At 41.8% G+C, this 22,154-nt stretch overlaps 1 protein-coding gene across 2 annotated transcripts in view; it reads left to right on the top strand.

Moving 5' to 3' along the window:
* The window catches only part of PTPRC (protein tyrosine phosphatase receptor type C), a 291,837-nt gene that overhangs the window by 215,340 nt on the left and 54,343 nt on the right, over positions 1-22,154 (top strand). For both annotated transcript variants that reach the window (XM_030205809.1, XM_030205811.1), the window contains 5 exons: positions 3,751-3,859; positions 8,484-8,518; positions 12,949-13,058; positions 17,728-17,818; positions 20,699-20,775. In XM_030205809.1, coding sequence (XP_030061669.1) covers positions 3,751-3,859; positions 8,484-8,518; positions 12,949-13,058; positions 17,728-17,818; positions 20,699-20,775 — 422 coding nt within the window. The remainder of the gene's footprint in view (positions 1-3,750; positions 3,860-8,483; positions 8,519-12,948; positions 13,059-17,727; positions 17,819-20,698; positions 20,776-22,154) is intronic.

The raw sequence follows: 22,154 nt of genomic DNA on the forward strand, positions 1-22,154 counted from the left end.
GTTAGGACTATTATTTGTGTGGTACATCTAACGGATACTTTTATCCGGATAGCAGATAAACATCACTGTTTATGTTGAATCATTTTGCTCCCCTCCTCGGACACCCCTGGCCCCACATTTTACTAAACAGTTAGAGGGAAAATATTCAGCCAGAAGAGGCCAGTGTTTCTGCCATCAGCTGAATTAGACCTGAACTTTTATTGCTGGTCTTTATCCAGGTACCAGAACCGAATTTCTGGGTACACAGTGTCCTGCCGGGAGTTACTGAGGTACCACTGATATTTGGAAGTGGCTCCTGGATAACGACCCAGTTAACTTAGGACAGCCATTGTGCTGTCTGAAATTAACCAGAAAGTTAATGGGGTACAGCTGCTGAATATTGACTGCGACCAAGGAGCTCCTGGCATGAACCAGGCATTAACTCATTGCTGACACAGTGACATTTTTGTGGATGCAATTTTCCTTGCAGTTTTGCTTGTGCTTTCTACCAATGTGTCCTGCTTATCCACCAATCATTAGTCTTTTTAAAGGCTTGATTCGGTTCAGCGGCATTTACTGGTGTTCACCGTATACAGACTCCTGAAGCAGGCGTTTCTCGCCGAAACACGGTGCTGTGTCAAGTCTTAAAGAACATTTTTATTCCTTATTTTTCATCTCCTTGGTTTCTTTGGAAGTGTCCTCTTGATCACGCTACTCCTCTGTTTCTATGCTTCCCTCTCATAGTGGATCCAGTTTCTCCACTTTTGTGGTTGACATAGCAGTCCGATAGGATATTTAGTGGCACAATCTGGTTATGTGCTGCTGAATATCCAGTTGGGACCCAGTCAGCACTACTTAACCGGGTAGGAGCCCAGTTAACTAGCACTGAATATTGGGCTCATACATTTTAAACTTGTCCATCTAAAATGTATATGTTTGGTGGTCTGGTTTTGTAAAGAAATGCACTTAAGTGTTCAGCACTCAATGCTAAGTACTTTTGAATACAGAACTAAATTTTCCTATCTACCATTATACCTTGTTATCCTTTATGCCATGTGCTATTTTTCTAACAGCTGTTGTCCTCTTTTTCATTCAGCTGTGATAGCTGTTTATGTTGCTTACTTAGGGTTCATGATATTGCATATTTATGGATCATTGGTTTCTCTAGCTGACTGCCTGGCAGTCAGTCGTGTGTTCAGCTACCAGCAAAATCTGACCCTGCTGAGCCAAATACAAGCAAGGAACACAACTCCGAGCTCAGATCTAAGGGCTCCAATGGCATTAATGTGCAGAGCAGTTGATGTCATGAATGTGAACAGCGAGAAGGGAGAGCAGTAGCTAGTGATGTGATAAATGAGGTGGATAAGAAAAAAGCAGTAGCAATTACTGGAAATTAATCTTAGAGGCTATGCCATAGCATATTTACAAACCTGATATTCCCCCCATAAACCATCCTTTGAAAGTCCATCTGTATTGCAGTACAGTCTTGATTATCCGACATAAACGGAACCGACCGGTTGTCAGATAAGTGAAAAGTTGGATAATACGGAAAACAATGGCAACCCCTTAAAAAATGCACAGAAAACATACTTTATGTATAAAGAACAGGCATAGGGTATTTGTATTTTAAAATATTGTTTATTGACACTCATCAGCAACAACAAAAAAAGAAAATATATTGTACAGTGTAGGGCAGTTTCCCAAGTCTTGTCCTGAAATGCCCCTTGCCAGTCAGGTTTTCAGGATATCCATAATGAATATGCATGAAAGAGATTTGCATATAATGGAGGCAGTGTATGCAAATCAAGTTTGTGAATATTCATTGTGGATATCCTGAAAACCTGACTGGCAAAGGGTACTCCAGGACCGACTTGATAAACACTGGTGTAGGGCATGATTGTGTTTCTTGTAAGCAGGCAATTTGAGCACAAATATAAGAGCAGTATACAGTGTGAACAGAAATACAGAACTGATCAAGGGAACCATATTTACGTACATCTACTGCATATTTAGCCTCCCTAAAGTTGTCTTCTGCAGTAGAGATTCCCCCAAATTCTATATATGGCGCCTTAAGTTGTGCGCACTAATTAGGCCGCAAGGCCAAATTGCATGCATAACTTAATTGATTAACAAGCCAATCAGTGCCAATAATTGGTACTTAACAACCAATTAGTGGCACTAATTGGCTTGGCTTTAATTAGAATTTACGTGCACAACTTTCTAGGCATATTCTACAATGCTATGTGCATAAATTCTAATGTATGCAGTGGAAAAGGGGGGTGTAGCCTTGGGCGTGGAATGGGCATGTTGTGGGCATTTCAAAAACCAATGCGCACTATTATGGAATACACCCAATCTGTACCTAACTTAGACGCAGGTATTTAGGCCTGATTTTAGGTGGCCTAAATGGATGCGCCTACATTTTAGTTACAAGAACGGCACTTAGGCATATTCTATAAACTATGTGAGGTTCATAGAATCAGGCTAACTGCATAGTTTTTTAGCGCCAATTTTTAAGGCACCATTTATAGAATTTGTCCCCATGTGAACAAAAATACAGAACCAAGCAAAGGAAACCATATTTATTTACTGCATGTTCAGTCTCACTAAGGGGTCCTTTTATAAAGGTGCACTAGCGTTTTTAACACGTGCTAAAAATAAGCGTGTGCTAAACTCTTGAGATGCTCATTATATTCCTATGGGCGCCTCTAGTGTTTAGCATGCACCTTTGTAAAAGACTCCCTAAAGTTGTCTTCTACAGCAGACAATTGTGAACCGAGCAGAGCTCACTGCTTTGTCTTCTCCAGTCAATAACAGTCTGAAGCAGAAATGAAACTGGAAACTCTGTGGATGTAAGAATGAGAATAAGAATAAAGAAAGTACTGCATAAAACTCATTGTGTACAAGAATCTTATCATGGTTCGCTTGCTGCAAAAGTATGGTCTCAGATTAAAAGTGGTTCCGTGGCAGGAAAAGCAGGCTTTCAGGTCAAATACTGTAGTGCAGCTCAAAATATTTTTAACAGTTCTCTTGCTGAAAAAGCAGGGTCCCAGGTCCAAAAATTGCTGCCATGCTGTAAAAGCAAGGTCTCAGCTCAAAACATCTTTAATGGTTCTCTTGCTGAAAAAGTAGGGCCCCAGGTCCAAAAAGTATGGTTCCTTTTCATAGTAGCATGGTCTCAAATCAAAGTAAAAAAAAAAAAAAAAAACGGTTCCGTCACTGCTAAAGCAGGGTCCCAGGTCCAACAATTAGTGCATAGAAGCATGGTCTCAAATCAAAATCAGTTCCCTCGCTGCAAAAGAAGGGTCCCGGGTTCAAAAATTAATGAAGGATGGTCTCAAATCAAAAACTGGAAGAGAAGCCATTCAGTTCTTAACGGCGATAAGGGGTGCATGAAGGAGTATCAGCTGCAAAACAATGTCTTCCTTGCAAAGAAGCATTGTGTCAGCTCAAACATGGCTTCCTTGCAGCATCTGAAGCTGGAAAACAGGAAGAAAAGCCACAAGCTTCTTAAGAGCAATGCGATGACGTCACCAACGGGTCTGTCAGATATACCGGATGGTCAGATTAGCAAAGGTCGGATAATCGAAACTATTGTTTTTTGGCTGTACTTGGGAGGTTTTTGTTAAAGGAGCAAAATTCCTTAGATCCTTGGAAAATAAGAGGTATTGTAGAACAGAATGTCCTTATATTTAAATTGTCACATATACTAAGCACTGTCAGCGAAATGCACCTATACATTGTCTTATATTAATTATTTTTGATCTGCAGATAATGACAAAGCCCTGATTGGATTCTTGGCATTCCTGATTATTGTGACATCATTAGCCTTAATCATTGTTTTGTATAAAATCTATAAACTGAAGAAACAGTCTTCAAGGTAAATGATTTCTTTCTACTAAAAAGACAGTGTTTTCATTTTTTGTATATGAAAACTAATGGACCAATGCAACATTAAAACAAACAAACAAAATATATATATATACAGCTATCCAGTGTCATTATCCAGATAGGCAATGATGATGAATATATGTGGAAAGCATTTGCCATCAGTTCATGCGCTTTACAGTGACAATATCTGGCTGTGTTATGTATAGCTGCATCGCTTAATATAGTAGAGCTTTTATACTGACCTAAATTAAACTGCTTCTCTTAATGGATAGTATAGTTAGGTCAGCTATTCCGAAACCAGTCCTTGGGGCACACTTAGTCCTATCGGGTTTTCAGGATATCCTCAATAAATATGCATGAGATAGATTTGCATGCTCTGCCTCAATTGCATGCAAATCTAACTCAAAAATATTCATTGTGTATATCCTGAAAATCCATTGGGACTAATCCCCGGATTCTATATATCGTGACTAGTGTTCTGTGCCAAAATGCAAGCGTATTCTATAACGGCATGCATAATGTAATTGGCTTAACAAGCTAATCACCAGTGATAACAGGTTTTAATGAGCAATAATGAGCACTAATTGGCAATAATTTGAATGTATGTGCCAGCATTATGGGTGGGGAACTGGGCATTTCGTGGGTGTTTCAAAATGTATGCGCACTGCTATAGAATATGCTCCTGTGCGCCTAAATCTTTATGCTGGCATTTAGTCACATTTCCCTTGGTGTAAATGGATGCTCATAGTTTTAAGCGTTCTGATTCCAACTAAGCGTATACTGTGCCTAAATAGAGGCACCGCTTACAGAATACGCTTAGGTGGAAATTTATTCTGCACGGAGTTTTCAGGCACCATATATAGAATCTGACCCTAAGGGTGTCCCGAGGACTGGGGTGGGACTGGCTGAGTTAGATGGAAAGCCCTCACTCCATGTTGGCATTATCCAGATGGGGGTCAGGATTTTCAGCAGCACTAACCATATCATTCTGCTGAATATCAATGGCTAGGGGACATATATGTTTAGTGGAGGCAGTTCTACAAATGGGCACCTCCATTAAGACACCCCAAGAGTACTCAGTGGGAGCCTATTCTAGAACAGAGCCTATGTGCCCAGGTTCTCTTATAGCACACTAGCATAACCCAGTATTGGCGTGTCTAATATTTAGGCATCCACAGTTGGCATAAGTGTGGACACCTAAATGCAGCAGGCATATGCGTAACTTATAGTATGGTTTATGGTTAATTTTAATTGTCATACCACTCTTCCATTTAAAATAATAACAAAGCAGTGTACAATAAAAACAATATTTAAAATAGAGCGCAGAAAAGAACGCCATTACAGAGAACACAATCTCAATAAAAGGAAAGAGTTCAACTTAAGTTTTAAGTAAAAAGAAGAAAGACAAAAAGAATGACTTGCACATTTAGTGAATCCTAAGAGGGGCCATTTTGTAAGTTACTCCCATATGTGGGAGCCCCATGTTCTGCTTCTGTGTATGTCCCCCTTGCAAATATGCACTATATAAGTTCTGTAGATATTTGCAGAATGGTGCTTAGTTGGGAAGTTATCAGTGTGTCACTAGACCACTAGGACTTCCTAAGATAAGCCCAGGGAGGGCCTATGAGTGGTCAGGTGCAATTGGGGGCAGAGAGTGATCGCAGGGGAGGAGGGGGAGGGGGGCCACCGCCAGGGGGTAGACCGAGGGCGATGTTTTTGGTCAGTGTGGGGGAGGGAGTGGGGCGGCAGTTTCGTTTATGGTTGCAGTTTCTGCCGAAGCCTAGTGGTCAGTTTCGGTTGCACATTCGGTTTCAGCAGAAATCAAAGATCCTGGCTTCAGTTAGGCTCTACAGTTGAGATGGAAAATAGAACAGACTAAAAATTAATGCAGCAGTTTGACACTGAGCGTAGACTGATTCTCATGCTAACTAACAAATGCAGAATGGGACGAGGAAGGGGAAGGGGTTATATCTCACACACAGAGGATAATTTGTTAATAGGAAGCCTAGGATAGCAGGGTAAGCAGGCACCTATTTTAAATATATTTTATAAAGACACATGGAGAGGCATTTTCGATATTAACATTTAAGTTTGACTTTGGATGTTTTGTGCTAAAAGTTCCAAATTCGAATAACAAATATGACCATTTTCAAAACAGCAAAATGTCTATTTTTTTTTTTCCGAAAATGGCCACGTTAGATGTTTTTGTGCTCTATGCATTTATTTTTCTGGTCCATTTTTGAAAAAACAAAACAAAATCAAGCCATTGGGATATAGGAGGAGCCAGCATTCTTAGTAGACTGGTCACACAGACATCCCAGCAGAGCAGTGGGGCACCCTAGGGAGCACTACAGTAAGCTTCACCTAAAAGCTCCCAGGTACACATCTCACCCTTATCCCCTTATATTATATGGGGAGCCCTCCAAAACCCACCAAACATCTACTGTACCCAACTGTACACCACTACAATAGCCCATATGCCTGCAGGGCACAATTATATCTAGATACAGCAGGTTTTTGGTGGGTTTTCAAGGGATCAACTTTCCACCACAAGTGTAACAGGTAGAGTGGGATATGGGCCTGGGTTTCCTTCTCCACAGTGTACTAGGGAAATGCTTGCTGTACTAATAGAATTGGCCATAACATCTGAAGCTGTCATAGAAGCTATTATGTACTGTTTTGTTCACGTGTTTGGTGGGTGGGATGGAGCCAGTGACCACTGGGGGAGTAAGGGGGGCATGCCTTAATCCCTCCATTGGTCATTTAGGGCACCTTTTTGTGACTTAGTCTTGATTAAAACAGGTCTAGCCCAAAACGTCAAAATTGCAGCCCTGGACATTTTTGTTTTGTTCCATTATGGCAGTAAAATGTCCAGGTGTTAGGCACGCCCGAATCCCACCCCAAATGTGCCCCCGACTCAACCCCTTGTGTATTAGATGCACTGCAGATGAACTGCATAGATAAACGTCTGCAAAATAGGTTTTCAAAATTCTGATTTAGATGTTTTGAACAGAAATTTGTCCAAATGGAACTTTATGCCATTTTTTTAGACATTTTTCTGTTTTGAAAATGAATCCTATAGGCATCTATTTGTCTTCTGAAAATACCAGAATAAGTGGCAGGTGTTCCTTACAAACAGGCATGGACATTACACTTGCTTTGTAGCAGGGGTAAATGAACAAGTATAAAATAAACAGGTGCATGCATAAATTAAGGTATTTTGTAATCAAGGGCCAGATTCAGTTAATGGCACTCAAGTTTGGTTGCCAGAAAAAACTACTACTACTACTACTTATCATTTCTATAGCGCTACAAGGCATATGCAACGCTGCACACCATACACAAAAAAGACAGTCCCTGCTTAAAGAGCTTACAATCTAGATAAGACAGGCAGACAGACAGAACAATTAAGGGTAAGGGAATAAAGAGGTGAGGGTAAAAGGACAGAGCAAGTGAGCAGTGGTTAGGAGTCAAAAGCAGTGGTAAAGAGGTGGGCTTTAAGTTTGGACTTGAAAACGGCCAAAGAGGGGGCTAGATGTACAGGCTTGGGAAGTTTATTCCAGGCGTGAGGTGCAGCAAGATAAAAGGAACGGAGTCTGGAATTAGCAGTAGAGGAAAAGGGAACAGATAAGAGAGATTTATCAACAGAACGGAGTACCTGAGGGGGGGCATAGGGAGAGACAAGAGTGGAGAGATACTGGGGAGCGGCAGAGTGAATGCACTTATAGGTCAATAAGAGAAGTTTGAATTGAATGTGAAAACGGATAGGGAGCCAGTGAAGTGGCTTAAGGAGAGGGCTAAAAAACAGGCATTAATTTTAGTAATAGCAAAATTGTAGTGCAATTTTGTGAAGACCTTAGTTTCAGAGAAAGTACACGTATTCTTTCACATTGAATGTACACCCTTTATTGAAACTAACTGAGAGATACTGTTTGCTGTGCGAGATCATTACAAAAGCATAAGGACTCCTGAGGCAGGCCAGTGGGCTGAAACATGGCCATGTCGAGTCCCTTTGAGTTATTTTATTGATCTGGACTCATCAATAAATTGAACTGTTTACACATCGTCTGGAGATTTTTTCTTTGAGTCATCTTCGCCATGTTTTTTATGTGTTTGGACTTGTGGAGATTTTGTTCCTCTGTGTTTACACAAACACTAGAGACACCCATATATTCCTATGGGTGTCTCTAGCATTAGTGTGCACTAATGTTTAGTGCATGCTAAAAATGCTAGCACGCCTCTAATAAAAATAAATTCGCCATGACTGCAAATTACCCACAGACTTTAGCATCTCTTTTTGATGAGGGTTCCTTTTCCATGGAAAATAATGTGGGTAGAGTTGAAAATGCAAACCTGTGTGTTTTGTTCTCCCCCTACTTAAAATCTTGGAATACCTCCTCTAAATGCAGTTGAAGGTATGCACAATGTGGAACTATGCACATCCTTTATCTGTATCGATGGAGGGCACATTTCAGACTGTCGATATATGGATGCCAACTGCTATTTACCTGCATTCATGACTTTGGAAATTGTCTGCCCCCTGTTCCTGAATTCTGCATGAATGAAAATATGCTGAAACTATATAACACACTGGCATCTTACTATTTTTACAGAGACTTAGGGGAAAGCACACAACTAATTGATTGGGGTAAGTTCAATTGGATTATTTTATCAAATATAAATAAGGGATTTGTGCTCACTAACCATTTTAAGGGCCCTTCTACTATAGTGTAGTAAAATTTGCAGTTACTGTGGCTTAGCATGGGTTTTACCGCACATAGCTACAAATGTAACGTTGCATTGTGGGGAGCATTCCCACTATTGCAGGTCATGTGTTAATATTAGATTAATGCAGAAGCACTTACAGGCAGATGATCAAAAGCAAACGCTGGCGCTAGAGGCTGTTAGCGCCATGCTTACGCCCCATGATCAGAGCCCTCGAGCACGTGAAACAACGCGCTTAAGGGCTGTTTGCGCAAGTAGCATGCAAATGCATGCTAAACAGGGCTTAGCGCATTCATCGCCGATGATCAGTGGTCAGCGTGCCAAAATTTGGGTCGCTGGCTTTGGCAAACCCTACACCAGCTCCGAGCTGGCGTTAGGGTGTGCAGATCATTGGGGAGGAATGGTGAGCCCTGTGTTCAGCATGCAGTTGCATGCTGGCAGGCCCCCGTTCTCCCCCCAAAGCAAACCTGCCAACAGGGGGCTGGAGGTCCGGCGGACCTCCAGTCCCCTCCCGACGATCCCACCCCCCAATGTTCAGGGAGGACTGGAGATCCGCCGGACCTCCAGCCCCCCCCAACCCCCCAGAAAATGGTCCTTGGTGGCCGCCGGCCAACCCCACCCCAGCGAGTGACAGGGATGGGCTGGAGGTCTGCCGGACCTCCAGCCCACCCCAACTCCCCACCCCCCCAGCATTGTCAAGAATCCCTGGTGGTCCAGCGTAAAAAAAGAACTCCCTCCCTCCCAGCGAGCGATGGGGGGGGAGGGGGGCTGGAGGTCCAGCGGACCTCCAGCCCAGCCCAACTCCCCCCCCCAACGTTGTCTGAAGAATCCCTGGTGGTCCAGCATAAAAAAGAACCCTGTCCCAGCCTCCCTACCTTAGTTGGAAGAGGGAGGTAGCCTGCCTCCTTCCTCTTCCATGGGATGCCGCCGCCGCAAAATGGCGGCACCCAGCTCCGCCCAGTGGATCCTGGGATGCGCTGGGCGGAGCTACAGACCATCTTATATGATTTGTAGCACCACCCAGCACATCCCAGGATGCACTGGACAGAGCTGGGTGCCGCCATTTTGTGGCAGCGTCATCCCATGGAAGAGGAGGGAGGCAGGCTACCTCCCTCCTCCAACTAAGGTAGAGGGGCCGGGAGGGGGTTCTTTTTTATGCTGGACCACCAGGGATTCTTCAGACAATGTTGGGGGGGGGAGTTGGGGTGGGCTGGAGGACCAACGGCCCTCCAGCCCCCCCCCCTCCTGTCGCTTGCTGGGAGGGAGGGAGGGGGTTCTTTTTTACACTGGACCAACAGGGATTCTTGACAACGCTGGGGGGGGGAGTTGGGGTGGGGTGGAGGTCCACCGCACCTCCAGCCCACCCCTGTTGCTCACTGGGGGGGGGGGGTAGTTTGGCCTGCGGTCACCAGGCCTCCCTGAACCTGGGGGGGGGTGGGATCGTCGGGGGGACCGGAGGTCCGCTGGACCTCCAGCCCCATTGCTCAGGGTAGGGGTAGTCAGGGCCTGGTGGTCCCATGGACCTCCAGCCCCTGTGTTTGACAGGTTTGGGCTTTTGACAGCCCAGACCTGTCAAACAAATGCGGGAGGATTGTGCTGAGCGCATGCTTGGCACACATCACCCACACTTCTACCCCATGATCAGAGATAATTGCACTGCTTAAATTTGCATGCATTATCTCTGATCATAGGTCTAATAGTGCCCCGCGCTGTTCCAGCGCTATTTTAGAGCACTGTTTGGAACAGCGCGGGGTTTTTGATCATCTGCCTGTTAGTGCCTTCTATGTAGAAAGCAGTAAGTGTCCCACGTTAACTATACAGTAGCACAAAGTAAGTTCAGCATATTAACTGCCAAACACCTTCCACACCCAATCTCCACCATGCCTTGACCCTGATACGAAAAGCACTTAATGCCTGGTTTACTGTGCACTAACTGCGAAAATAACACAAAGCCCCGTAATGTGGCTCTGTGCTAGCAGATAATGTGGCATAAACCGAATGTTAAGAGCTAGATTCTATATATGGCACCTAAAAATTCAACGCGGAAATAAGCGTATTCTATACAATTAAGGTGCGGTATACAGAATATGCCTTATCAATGCTGCAGCGCCTAAAGCTATGCGTGTTCATTTACACCAATAAAAACCTGGTATAAATCCATGCGCGCAAATTTAGGCGCACTGTAACATATTCTGTAATTGCGCGTGTAACTGTTGGAATGCCCACGGAATGCCCCTAAACACGTCCCTTTTCAGCTACGCGTGTTTATTTTGAACTGTGTGCTTTTCAATTTAGGTGCAGTTCTGTATAGAATACGCTTACTGATTTCCATGCATAAATTGTAATTATTGCCAATTAGTGCTCATTATTGCTTGTTAAGTGCTGTTAAAAATGCTAATTTATCTTGTTACTTGCTAAATTTGTTTAAAAACTGCTAATACTTTGTTGGTGAGTCTCCCCTAGCGCTAGACCTGTTTAAAAGGATAAACAACTGTTCTTTATTTATCTGTTTACACCACTCATGATTTTATAAACTTCTACCTGTTCAGCCTTTCTTCATAAGAAGGCCATTCCACCATATATATTATTTTTGCTAATTTATCTTGTTACGTGCTTATCTCCACGTGAATCTAGGCACCATATATAGAAACCGGGAATAAATGCTTAACACGCTTTAGTAAAAGGATCCTTTATTAAAGATTCTGTAAAGGTTACCATACTTACAACCCCACCCCATCAACCGTGGATCACCATGATTGCACAGATCAATCCTTCTCTAATGCAGATTATATGTACAAATGCTCATTAGCATTCAGGCATTACCAAGGGGAAATCACTTTTCTGATGGAATGTCTATCAGCGGTTTTGGTTTTGGTTATGAAGTGAGTATCTTTCCTATACTTACAGGGAGAGAAATTGTGTTTGTGAAACAGGTAGATGACTTGGAGCCATATTTTCAAAGCACTAAGGGGGTCTTTTACTAAACCACGGTGGTGTTTATAGCTCGTGGTAGAAATCGGATGGCAGTAAACGTTGAGAAGCCCCTAGAAATATAATGGTGTCCCAGCGTTTACCACCAGCTGATTTCTACCATGAGCTAAAAACGCAACTACGACTTAGTAAAAGACCCCCTTAGATTTACAAAGTTACGTGGAGGGGCATTTTCAATATTATGTCTAAGTCCAACTTTGGATGTTTTGCTCAATACATCTGGAATCCGAATTGTCAATGTAGCCATTTTGGAAACAGCAAAACATCTATCTTCATGCAACAGAAAAACATACAAAATGAAGCCATTGGGTTGTAGGAGGAGCCTGCATTCTTAGTAGACTGTCCACACAGACGTCCCAGCAGAATAGGGGGGCACTGCAGTGGACTTCACATAAAAGCTCCCAGGTACACATCACACCAGTACTCCCTACAGTATGATGAGCCCTCCAAAACCCAACAACAACCTACTGTCCCCAAATGTGCATCACTACAATAGCCCTCGTGGCTGAAGGGGTCACCTATATGTAGGTACAGTAGGTTTTTGGTGAGTGTGGGAGGGCTCACACTTTCCACCACAAGTGTAACAAGTGGAATGGGATATGGGCCTGAGTCCACCTCTCTGCAGTGCACTGCAGCGACCACTATGGTATTCCAGGGATATGCTTGCTGCTCTAATAGAACTGGCCATAACATCTAAAGCTGTCATAGAGGCAGGTATGTACTGTTTCTTTCACCTTTGGGGGGGTGTAGGAGGGATAAGTAACTATTAGGGGAGTAAGGGTGGGAGGGGATCATGCCTTAATCTCTCCAGTGCTCATCTGGTCATTTAGGGCACCTTTTTCTGCTTTATTTGTTCTAAAAATAGGTGTAGATCGAAACATTGAAATTGTAGCCGTAAACATTTTTGTTTTGTTCCATTATGGCTACAAAACGTCCAAGTGTTAGTAACGCCCTAATCCTGCAACAACATGCCCCCTTGTGATCTGGACGCACTGCAGACGAACTGCATAGGTAAATGCAAAACAGGTTTCGAAAATAGCGATTTGGACGGTTTGAGAATAAATTCATCCAAATACTGCTTTATGACATTTTAAAAAACATTTTAAACATTTCAAAAATAAGCCCTATAGTAACCTAAGGTACTTTGTTAAGCCTTAGTGCTTTGAAAATGAGCCCCTTAATCGAAGGAACCACAAAGAACAGTAGGTGAAGTCACAAGGTGAGTAGATAAATGGTCATGAATTGTATTTTTGCTGTTATATTGATTGGAAGAAAAGTTGCATATCATGGAGGTAAACAAAAATAAAGAAAAGTGCAGTTGTCAATGACTTTGTTTTTGACCTAAAACAAATCTCTCTTAAGATGATGAAAAGCAACTATTGAATGTGGACCCAATTCCAGCAGAACAACTCTTAGACACTTACAAGAGAAAGATTGCTGATGAAGGAAGACTCTTCCTGGCTGAATTTCAGGTTTGACCCTACTTTATAATATCATAAGTATCACTATGCAAGTATAAGAAATACAGGCAGTGGCTCAATTGAGTCTCTAATAGGTACCCATTAGATCTGACTGGAAAGATTCATTCACTGATGACCACTCTCAGCAGTAAGTGTGGCGATTTTCCAAGTCTGAATGGTAATATTTCTTAACATCTAGAAATTTATCCAAACTAATCTTAACTACATTTTCTGGCAGCAAATTTCATAAGTGTGAGTTGACTGTAAAAATACTTGCTAAATTTGTTTAAAAACTGCTAACACTTTGTTGGTGAGTCTCCCCTAGTGCTAGACCTGTTTTAAAGGATAAACAACTGTTCTTTATTTATCTGTTTACACCACTCATGATTTTATAAACTTCTACCTGTTCAGCCTTTCTTCATAAGAAGGCCATTCCACTATATATATATATATATATATATATATATATATATATATATATATATATATATATATATATATATATATATATAATTTTTGCTCCCCATTTCTGTATCTTTTTACTTCCACTATGTATATATAATTTTTTTTGAGATGGGATAATAAAACTTGTATGGTATGTATTCATGCAGAGGCATTATGATATTCTCCATTCCTTTCCAAATAATCCCTAACACGCTATTTTTTCCTCACCATTGCTGCACATTAAATCAAAGGATTTCAGTGTATGTTCCACAGTATTTCCAAGGTCCTTTTTCATTAGTGGTAACTCCTAGTGTGGAATTCAACATTACACGTATGTGCTTAGGATTATTTTTCCTCGTATGCATCACCATGTACTTGTCCACATTAAGGAGTAGATTCTGTATAGGGTGCCCACATTTAGTCACTGGGAAAGTGTAGGCCAAGCAGCTAATTCTATAATGGGAAGTGCACACATACTTTTCATTATAGAATAGCAACTAAGTCTATATTTACCCCACTTAAGCCAGCTCGAAGGTTGGTCTAAACATGGGAGCCAAGGGGTGCTAAGCCCAGTGGAAATAACCTCTCCCTGGACATATTCAAGAACGTTTCTCAATATTGGGGTGCTCAAGCACCCACAGCACCCACAGAGCCAGTTCCTATGGATATAAATATGCCAAAAGCATGCATAAATGCAAGTATTCTGTAGCCTACAGGTGCATATTCTGGGCACACCCCTGACTCGTCCATTCCCCTTCCATGTCATAGTAACATAGTAAATGATGGCAGATAAAGACCTGTAAGGTCCATCCAGTCTGCCCAACAAGATGCTTTATATGTATACCCGAGTTTGATTTGTCCTTGCCTTTCTCAGGGCACAGACCGTAGAAGTCTGCCCAGCACTGTTCTTGTACTAAGTTCATCTATTCAGTCATGATCAGGGCATAGACCATAGAAGTCTGCCCAGCTCCCATTTTGTTTCCCAATTACCGGCGTCGCCACCGAATCTCCGCTAAGATTCCGTGGAATCATTCTTTCTATACAGGATTCCTTTGTGTTTATCCTACGCATGTTTGAATTCCAGCAACACTTTGAATAAGTGCGCCCCTGAATCTATCCCTATGTGTGCTGTGAACCAAAAGTGTTAAAAGGATATTGTCCCCTCATGGTTGCCTCCAAAATTGTTCTATAGGAAATTTCCTTCCAAAACCATCCAGAGAATGAAAATCATGTGGTCTCCATTGCAGAGTGGTTATAGAACAGTGACTAAGGGCAATTGTGCACACAACTGCACAATGGTGGCAATTAATTCCAATTATAGCCAATAATTGGCTAAGTCCAATTAACAGCCAGTTATTATATTAATTTGCGCACACATACTGCCCTTATTCTAAAACAACGCATGCAACTATGGCGCTAAGCATCAATTTGTGCACTCTTTTTTTTTAATAGAATCTGGGCTTAAATTTCATTTACTGTTCAGAAATCCAGTTACTCTCCTGTAATACCTCATTGCGTTTGTGATTTTAGCTAGATAAAATAGGGTGATAAAAATAAAAATCAGGGTTGATATTCAGTGGCACTTAGCTGAGTATGAGTAGCTCCTACCTGGATAAGAACAGCTGACTAGGGGCAGCCACTGACTTTCAGCAGCATTATAAAATGGCATTGAAAATCTTTATGTACTGCCCCAGATAGTGCCAGGGTAGTTCAGGAGTGGAGCTGGAAGTTATCCTGGTACCGCTGATATTGAATGCTGGTACCTGGATAATTATTGAGACAAGACAGCAAGATAGGGTGAGGGCTGATGGTCAGAAACAGAGGCCCTCACTCTTGTGTCTGAAAATTTAGGAGTCACTATAAGTCCACAGAGGCCGATGAATGGAATTGTGATATATGCATATACCCCCGGGTTATTTATAAAATAAATAAATTCTATATAGCATGCCTAGATATTGGCACGGATTATAGAATATGCTTAGTCGGCACTGATTTCAGTGCCAAAGTTTTAGGCGCTATATATAGAATCTCCTCCATATTGTATAAAATACATGTGCACATGTGTAGGGTACATGTATGCATTTTTATCTGTCTTTGAGCAGGTATATAGGTGTGCATTGGCATTTACGCACTATTGGGGTTGGATCTGAGAACCTTTTTATAAAGGAATATAGGTGCCTATGTTGTGTTTATATACCATGTTTTGCTGTGCTGCATCAGGGTACAGGTTTATGCAAGAAATATTATTAATCAGTGTCTGACATAACTTAGCATTCAGTAGTCTTCAGGCACAATATAACTTAAACATTGTTCACATGGTACCATGGACAGATGCAGTGGCGTACCGAGGGCGGGGCAGTGGGGGTGGTCCGTCCAGGGTGCACGCTGCTGGAGGGATGCAGAGAGCAGCCGCGCGCCTGTCGGCTCCCCTGGTTCCCTGCTCCCTCTGCTCTGGAACAGGTTACTTCCTGTTCCGGAGCAGGGAGCCAACAGCCACACGGCTGCTCCCAGCAGCTAAGAATGCACCCGGGGGGGGGGGGGGGGTTGATGCGCCAGGGAGGTGTCATGGTGCACCCTGGGGGGACGGATGGCGCTGCACCCGGGGATGACCTTATGCAAGTTTTGAGATGAACCCATGGGTCAGCAGAGAGGCATAACCTGTGACATAGCTATGTGGGGCCATGGGGGCCTGGGCCCCCTCAAATTTCCTGTGGGTCCCTGGTTTTGTTGGCAGGGTTCCCAACCCCCGCCAGCTGAAGTGTTGTCCAGGGCTGGTCTCAGAGACCGACACTGGACAACACTTCAGCTGGCGGGGGTTGGGGACCCCCGTCAGCCAAGGTATTTGCTGAGGCAGTGGGTGGGAAGCGGCAGGGCGGCGGGAGGGAACGGTAGGGGGGCAGTGAGGCGGTGGGGGAGGGGGGTGGTGGCGAGGTGGCAGACCAAATTGCGCCCCCCACCTCGGGCTCTGCCCCCCCCCCACCGCAAGGTCTGGCTACGCCCCTGGATATAACTGAAAGAGATAGGTCTGAGAAAAGGAGACCACAGAGTGGTCTAAGTATGTCATTGGTGCCATAGAAAGACCACCCAGGGAAACAGATAATAATTGTTGGCTCATGTTTAGGTCCAATGTGTGACCACCTTTATGGATGGGAAATGAAACTTGTTGAAAACCAACATTGTCTATTAGGAACAAAAATTGGGATGACCTATAGATAGATACATTAAAACCCCTTAGTACCAAACAATTAGGGACATAAACCATCACATCCATTAAAGTCTGACAAAAAGTATCCCATATCTGGGTGTTCAAGAAAGGAGGGCAACAGAAGAGCAAAATGTATAATTGGTTCTTCCAACTCATCTTAAGTATGAGACTTCCTTGATAGGTCAACATATCTGGAGTTACTTTGGTTTCTTTAGTACCTAATCCTCCTCTTCTTCCAGGAGGAAAGCAAAGGGAGGGGTAGGTTTCCCCACCACCATCACCATCAGAGCCAGGTTTCAGTTAAACATAGTGAACCAGTTGAGCTAACTAAGGGGGTCTTTTACTAAAGATTAGCTTGAGTTATCTGCAGCAGGGCGCATTGTTTTCCTATAGTCCCTGCTGCAGATAACTTGAGCTAATCATTAGTAAAAGACCCCCTAAATCTTGCACAAGAGAAGTTTTTGAATGTAAGGACCTGCAGTTGATTAACGATATACTACATTTGGAAACAGTTGGTGAGGCATTGCGAAGAGAGAATCAGTTTATTAATTGTCTCACCTGCCCAAGCCTGGATCATTGACATCTTTGAAGGGGGTAATCATCAGAAATAGTGAAACAATTGGATGTCAAATAGACCACAGAGCAGTCCTCCTGTTAAAAACCACACAAAAGAGGACATAGCAAAGGTAAAATTAAACGATGAAAACCTGCTATTATTTCTGAAGATATATAGCAAGCAGAGCTTTAGACTACCAATAAATGATTACCTCCTTTAATTTATAGACTCCCAAAGAAGCTTGGAATGTTTAAATATTAAATTGCTCTCCTTCCTATGTATAATCTCTACCCCTTTAATCCACCAAACCCCCCAATCCTAAAACATTTGCCCCATTATCACAAAACTTACAAACACAGATTTATAAAATTTAAATAATAGCATTTTCCATTTTTCATTGCTGAGAATTATTAAAGTGTTTCCTCTGCAGTGTTAAAATGTGGCTTATAAAATAAAAGGGTCCTTGAATTTTTCAGAGTATTCCAAGAGTGTTTAGAAAGCTCACTATCAAGGAGGCTCGCAAAGGTCAGAACCAGAATAAGAACCGCTATGTTGACATTCTCCCATGTAAGTATCGCTTCTTCCTATGATTGTGCTTCAGCACTAGTTCAAGCATGTTTAGCCTCAAATTAGGTGCCTCGATGCTGTCCGCTCAGCGTCAATTCTATCACAGCATCTTGGCGCCAAGATTCTGTTATAGAATATTTATTTTATTTATTTCCAGGAACTTGATATACTGCCATTGGCCACAGATGTTGCATTTACTCGGTTTACAGGAAATTTTAAAAATTAAGAAGAAAAAAGGTGAAGAAAGAGCGAGAGAGCAAGAGAGAGAGAGAGAGAGAGAGAGAGAGAGAGAGAGAGAGAGAGAGAGAGAGAGAGAGAGAGACAGGGAAGGAAGGGTGAGATTGGAGAGGGAAGGAACCAGCATGCTACCACTGATGTGTGTACATTTAAGAGTGAATCTAAACCTCAATACAGAGCTGTTGGACTATCACAAATTCAAACACTATAATCTACACTGGAAGATATCCAACAAATAATTAAAGCTATGTTGTTAATTATAAAGGAGGAAAAGCCTCAATAGATGATAGGGTCCTCCTTTGTTGAATAAGTTCAACGTTAGGGAGTTCTATCCATTCATCATCAGCTAAAAAAACCTCCTCGATAACTTCCCTCAATCGCACTCTAAACTGCTGTGTGCTAATATTGAAAGGGTTCACTTATCTCTTTAGCTCTTCAGTCTTTCACTGTCCATGGCCTGACCCTGGCCCGAGTTTCGTTCTCTATCTCAAGGTCCGTGGCACACATTGACTGTAATCTGAAAGAGAGTATACTTGTAACATCATGCTTTTTAAAGTAGACCTCTCTATACCTCTGTTGGTAATCCTTACAAGTGAAGTTGGCAATCCTCTCCTGGGTCTAAGACCTCAATATGGCTACCGTTTATAAAGCCTGATGTCAGACGCCCAGAACTTAGCTCCTACCACGAAAAACTATCCTATTGGGTATGTAGAAGCTCAAGGGGGTCCGAGTCGAAAAACAGTTCTCAAAACCTAAATATAATGATTGGATGTTTTTTAGAAAAACTGATGCCATTCAATCTTTGAATTAAGTCCCTGTGGTTGAATGGTTCGTAAACAGTAGATCCAGCGTTGTTCTTGTTGTAGCAAACAAAGTTTTCTATCACCTCCACCGATATTCCATTGTAATTGTTGCAATATGACACATCTTAAGGAACTGAAGCCATGGTTCTCTGCTTTACAGTGTCCTGCAAGCGGTGCCGAAGTTTTGCCAATATTGATATTGCTCTTATGTTCTGTAAGTCTTGTTGTGAGCCGTCTAGATGTCTGGCCTATATATAGTTTGTTGCAAGGACATATGTTACCATATACAACCCATTCTGTTACAATAATCAACAATATTTACTTCTTCCAAGAAATGTCAATACAAATGAAACAGAAGAAACCCTGACATGTGTATTACGCCATTCTGCTTTGACACACAGCAGTTTAGAGTGCGATTGAGGGAAGTTATCGAGGAGGTTTTTTAGCCGATGATGAATGGATAGAACTCCCTAACGTTGAACTTATTCAACAAAGGAGGACCCTATCATCTATTGAGGCTTTTCCTCCTTTATAATTAACACCATAGCTATAATTATTTGTTGGATATATTCCAGTGTAGATTACATTTAGGAGTGCCCACTTATGGCAGGTCTATGGCTTTCATAAGTGGGCATTTCTAAGAGTGCCGTGTAGTGCATGCAACATATTCTGTAAGGCAGGAGTGAGCAACCTTGGTCCTCGAGGGCCGCAGTCCAGATGGGTTTTTGTGATTTCCCCAATAAATATGGGAATTGTTGGTAAGGAACATTAAAAGGAAGAGGAATTGTAGTTAACAATCTTCTATATGGACAGATTAATGTGTGAAAATTTTAGGGAGTCGTTTAAGCTCCTATGAGTTTATGTCATCAAGATGTGTGTAAAACCTCCAGGCATAGAGGGACTGTGTTATTTTTCAAAAAATTGCTTTTTGATTTTAGGTGTGAATGAGAGGAGTGCATGATTAGATTGTGAGAAGAAGTTTTATATGTTTAGAAAATTGATTAATAAAGTGAATTTTGCAAAGATAATACAGCGAAGTTACTATTTGGTGCAATAAATATGCATGAGATTTAATTGCATACAATGGAGGCAGTGCATGCAAATAGATCTCATAAAAGAAAATAAGTTGATATTTTATTTTAGTTACATTTGTACCCCATGCTTTCCCACTCATGGCAGGCTCAATGCGGCTTACATGGGGCAATGGAGGGTTAAGTGACTTGCCCAGAGTCACAATGAGCTGCCTGTGCCTGAAGTGGGAAACAAACTCAGTTCCTCAGTTCCCCAGGACCAGAGCCCACCACCCTAACCAATCTTTTTTGTTAGACTAACTTGATACATTTTTTGATTAGCTTTCAAAGGTTACCCTTCAGATCAGATTTGAGTTTTGATCTGAAGAAGAAGGGTTATGTTTGAAAGCTAATCAAAAGAAATTATTATATTAGGCCAATAAAAAAAGGTATCATCTTATTTTCTTTTCTATGTTTTGTTTTATTTCTATTTATTACCTTTAAAAGTGGACTAACATGGCTACCACACCACTATATTCATTGGGAAAAGTCTGAAAACCCTACTGGGCCAAGATTGCTCACCCCTGCTACAAGGCATGTGCATATATACGACACAGCCCATGTCCTGCCCATGCTCCACCTATGTGCAGTTCCATGCTATAGCTCTTACACACTCCATTATAGAATAGAATTTAGTGCACTTGTGCACATAACTTCACAGGCCCAGTTATAGAATTGCCCTTTATGGCACTAATATTTAATTATTGTTTCATTATAAATTTGGTACTACAAATGATTATTAATCCTAATAATAATTCGTATTCTCACAGATGATAATAACCGTGTTCCATTGTCGGAAATAAGTGGAGAGCCCGGATCAGATTATATCAATGCGAGCTATATTGATGTAAGTCATTTTTGTTTTCAATGATATTTTTGCATCATTCGATTAGTAGTTTTATTATTTTTTTTTTTAGAACAGATGCAGTTTTGGTTTTAGTAGAAGCTGAATCTTATTCTTTAAAGGAAGACAAAAAGAGGATAATTTTATAGCAGGACACGTAGGTTAATAGGGCAGGAAGGTGTCTATTTTTGACTAGTTTATAAAGACATAAGTGCTTATGTTTTATTAGATTCTTGATATAGAGGCATATTTTCAAAGCACTTAGACTTACAAAGTTACACAGTAACCTTTCAAACTTTGAAAATGAGCCCCTTATTTCCTTTCTGTGGTACAACCAAAGTGGTTTTACCTACTGCATACAGGTATTTTTTCTGTCCCTAGTGGGCTCACAATTTAAGGGGCCCTTTTACAAAGGCGCGCTGAAAAATGGCCTGCGGTAGTGTAGACGCATGTTTTGGGTGCGCGCAAAATCATTTTTCAGCACACCTATAAAAATGCCTTTTAAAAGTTTTGCCAAAAATGGACGTGTGGCAAAATGAAAATTGCCGCGCATCCATTTTGGGTCTGAGACCTTACCGCCAGCCATTGACCTAGCGATAAAGTTTCATGCGGTAATGATCTATGCGCCCCAAATGCCACCTGGCGTACGTCCGATATGCGTGACAAAAAATAGAAATTATTTTTCGGATGTGTGTATTGGACGTGCACCAAAAATGAAAAATTACCGCAAGAGCCACATAGTAGCTGTGCGGTAACTCCATTTTGGCGCCTGTTGGGTGCGCAGAGATGCTTAGTAAAAGGGCCCCTAAGTTTTCTTCCTGGGGCAATGGCAGGATAAGTGACCTGTCTAGGGTCACAAAGAACCACAGTGGAAATTGAACCCACTTACCCAGGTTCTTAGTGTACTGCACTAACCAGTAAGCTACTCATCCACATTCTCTGAGATTTCATGAAATACTAGTACAAATCCCACAGAAATTTATTTATATGTTTATAAGAAGAAACTTATTGTACCGCCTTAACTAACAGGTAGATCTAGGCGGTGTACAATAGAAACAAAACCATTAAAAAGAAAGAAAGGAACTGCAACATAAGATAGGAAAGAATAAACATGCATAATAAAGAAGACAGCAGGTAGGGTAATTTGTGGAGAGAAGAAATGTTAAGAATATGGTGGGGTAATTTGGTAGGTAAGGCAAAAAAGAAATTACGGGAAAACAATGGCTTTTAGCAGCAAACAAATCTATAGGGTATTGAATGCTTGGTGAAAAAGTCAGGTCTTTATAGCTGGTTAAAATTTTTAAAGATATTTTAGCTCTGATTTTCTGAGGGAGGGAATTCCAATAAAAGGGAGCAGCAAAATAAAAAGCACAGGGGTCCTT

This window comes from Microcaecilia unicolor, chromosome 6, assembly GCF_901765095.1.
Source record: "Microcaecilia unicolor chromosome 6, aMicUni1.1, whole genome shotgun sequence".
NCBI lineage: Eukaryota > Metazoa > Chordata > Amphibia > Gymnophiona > Siphonopidae > Microcaecilia > Microcaecilia unicolor.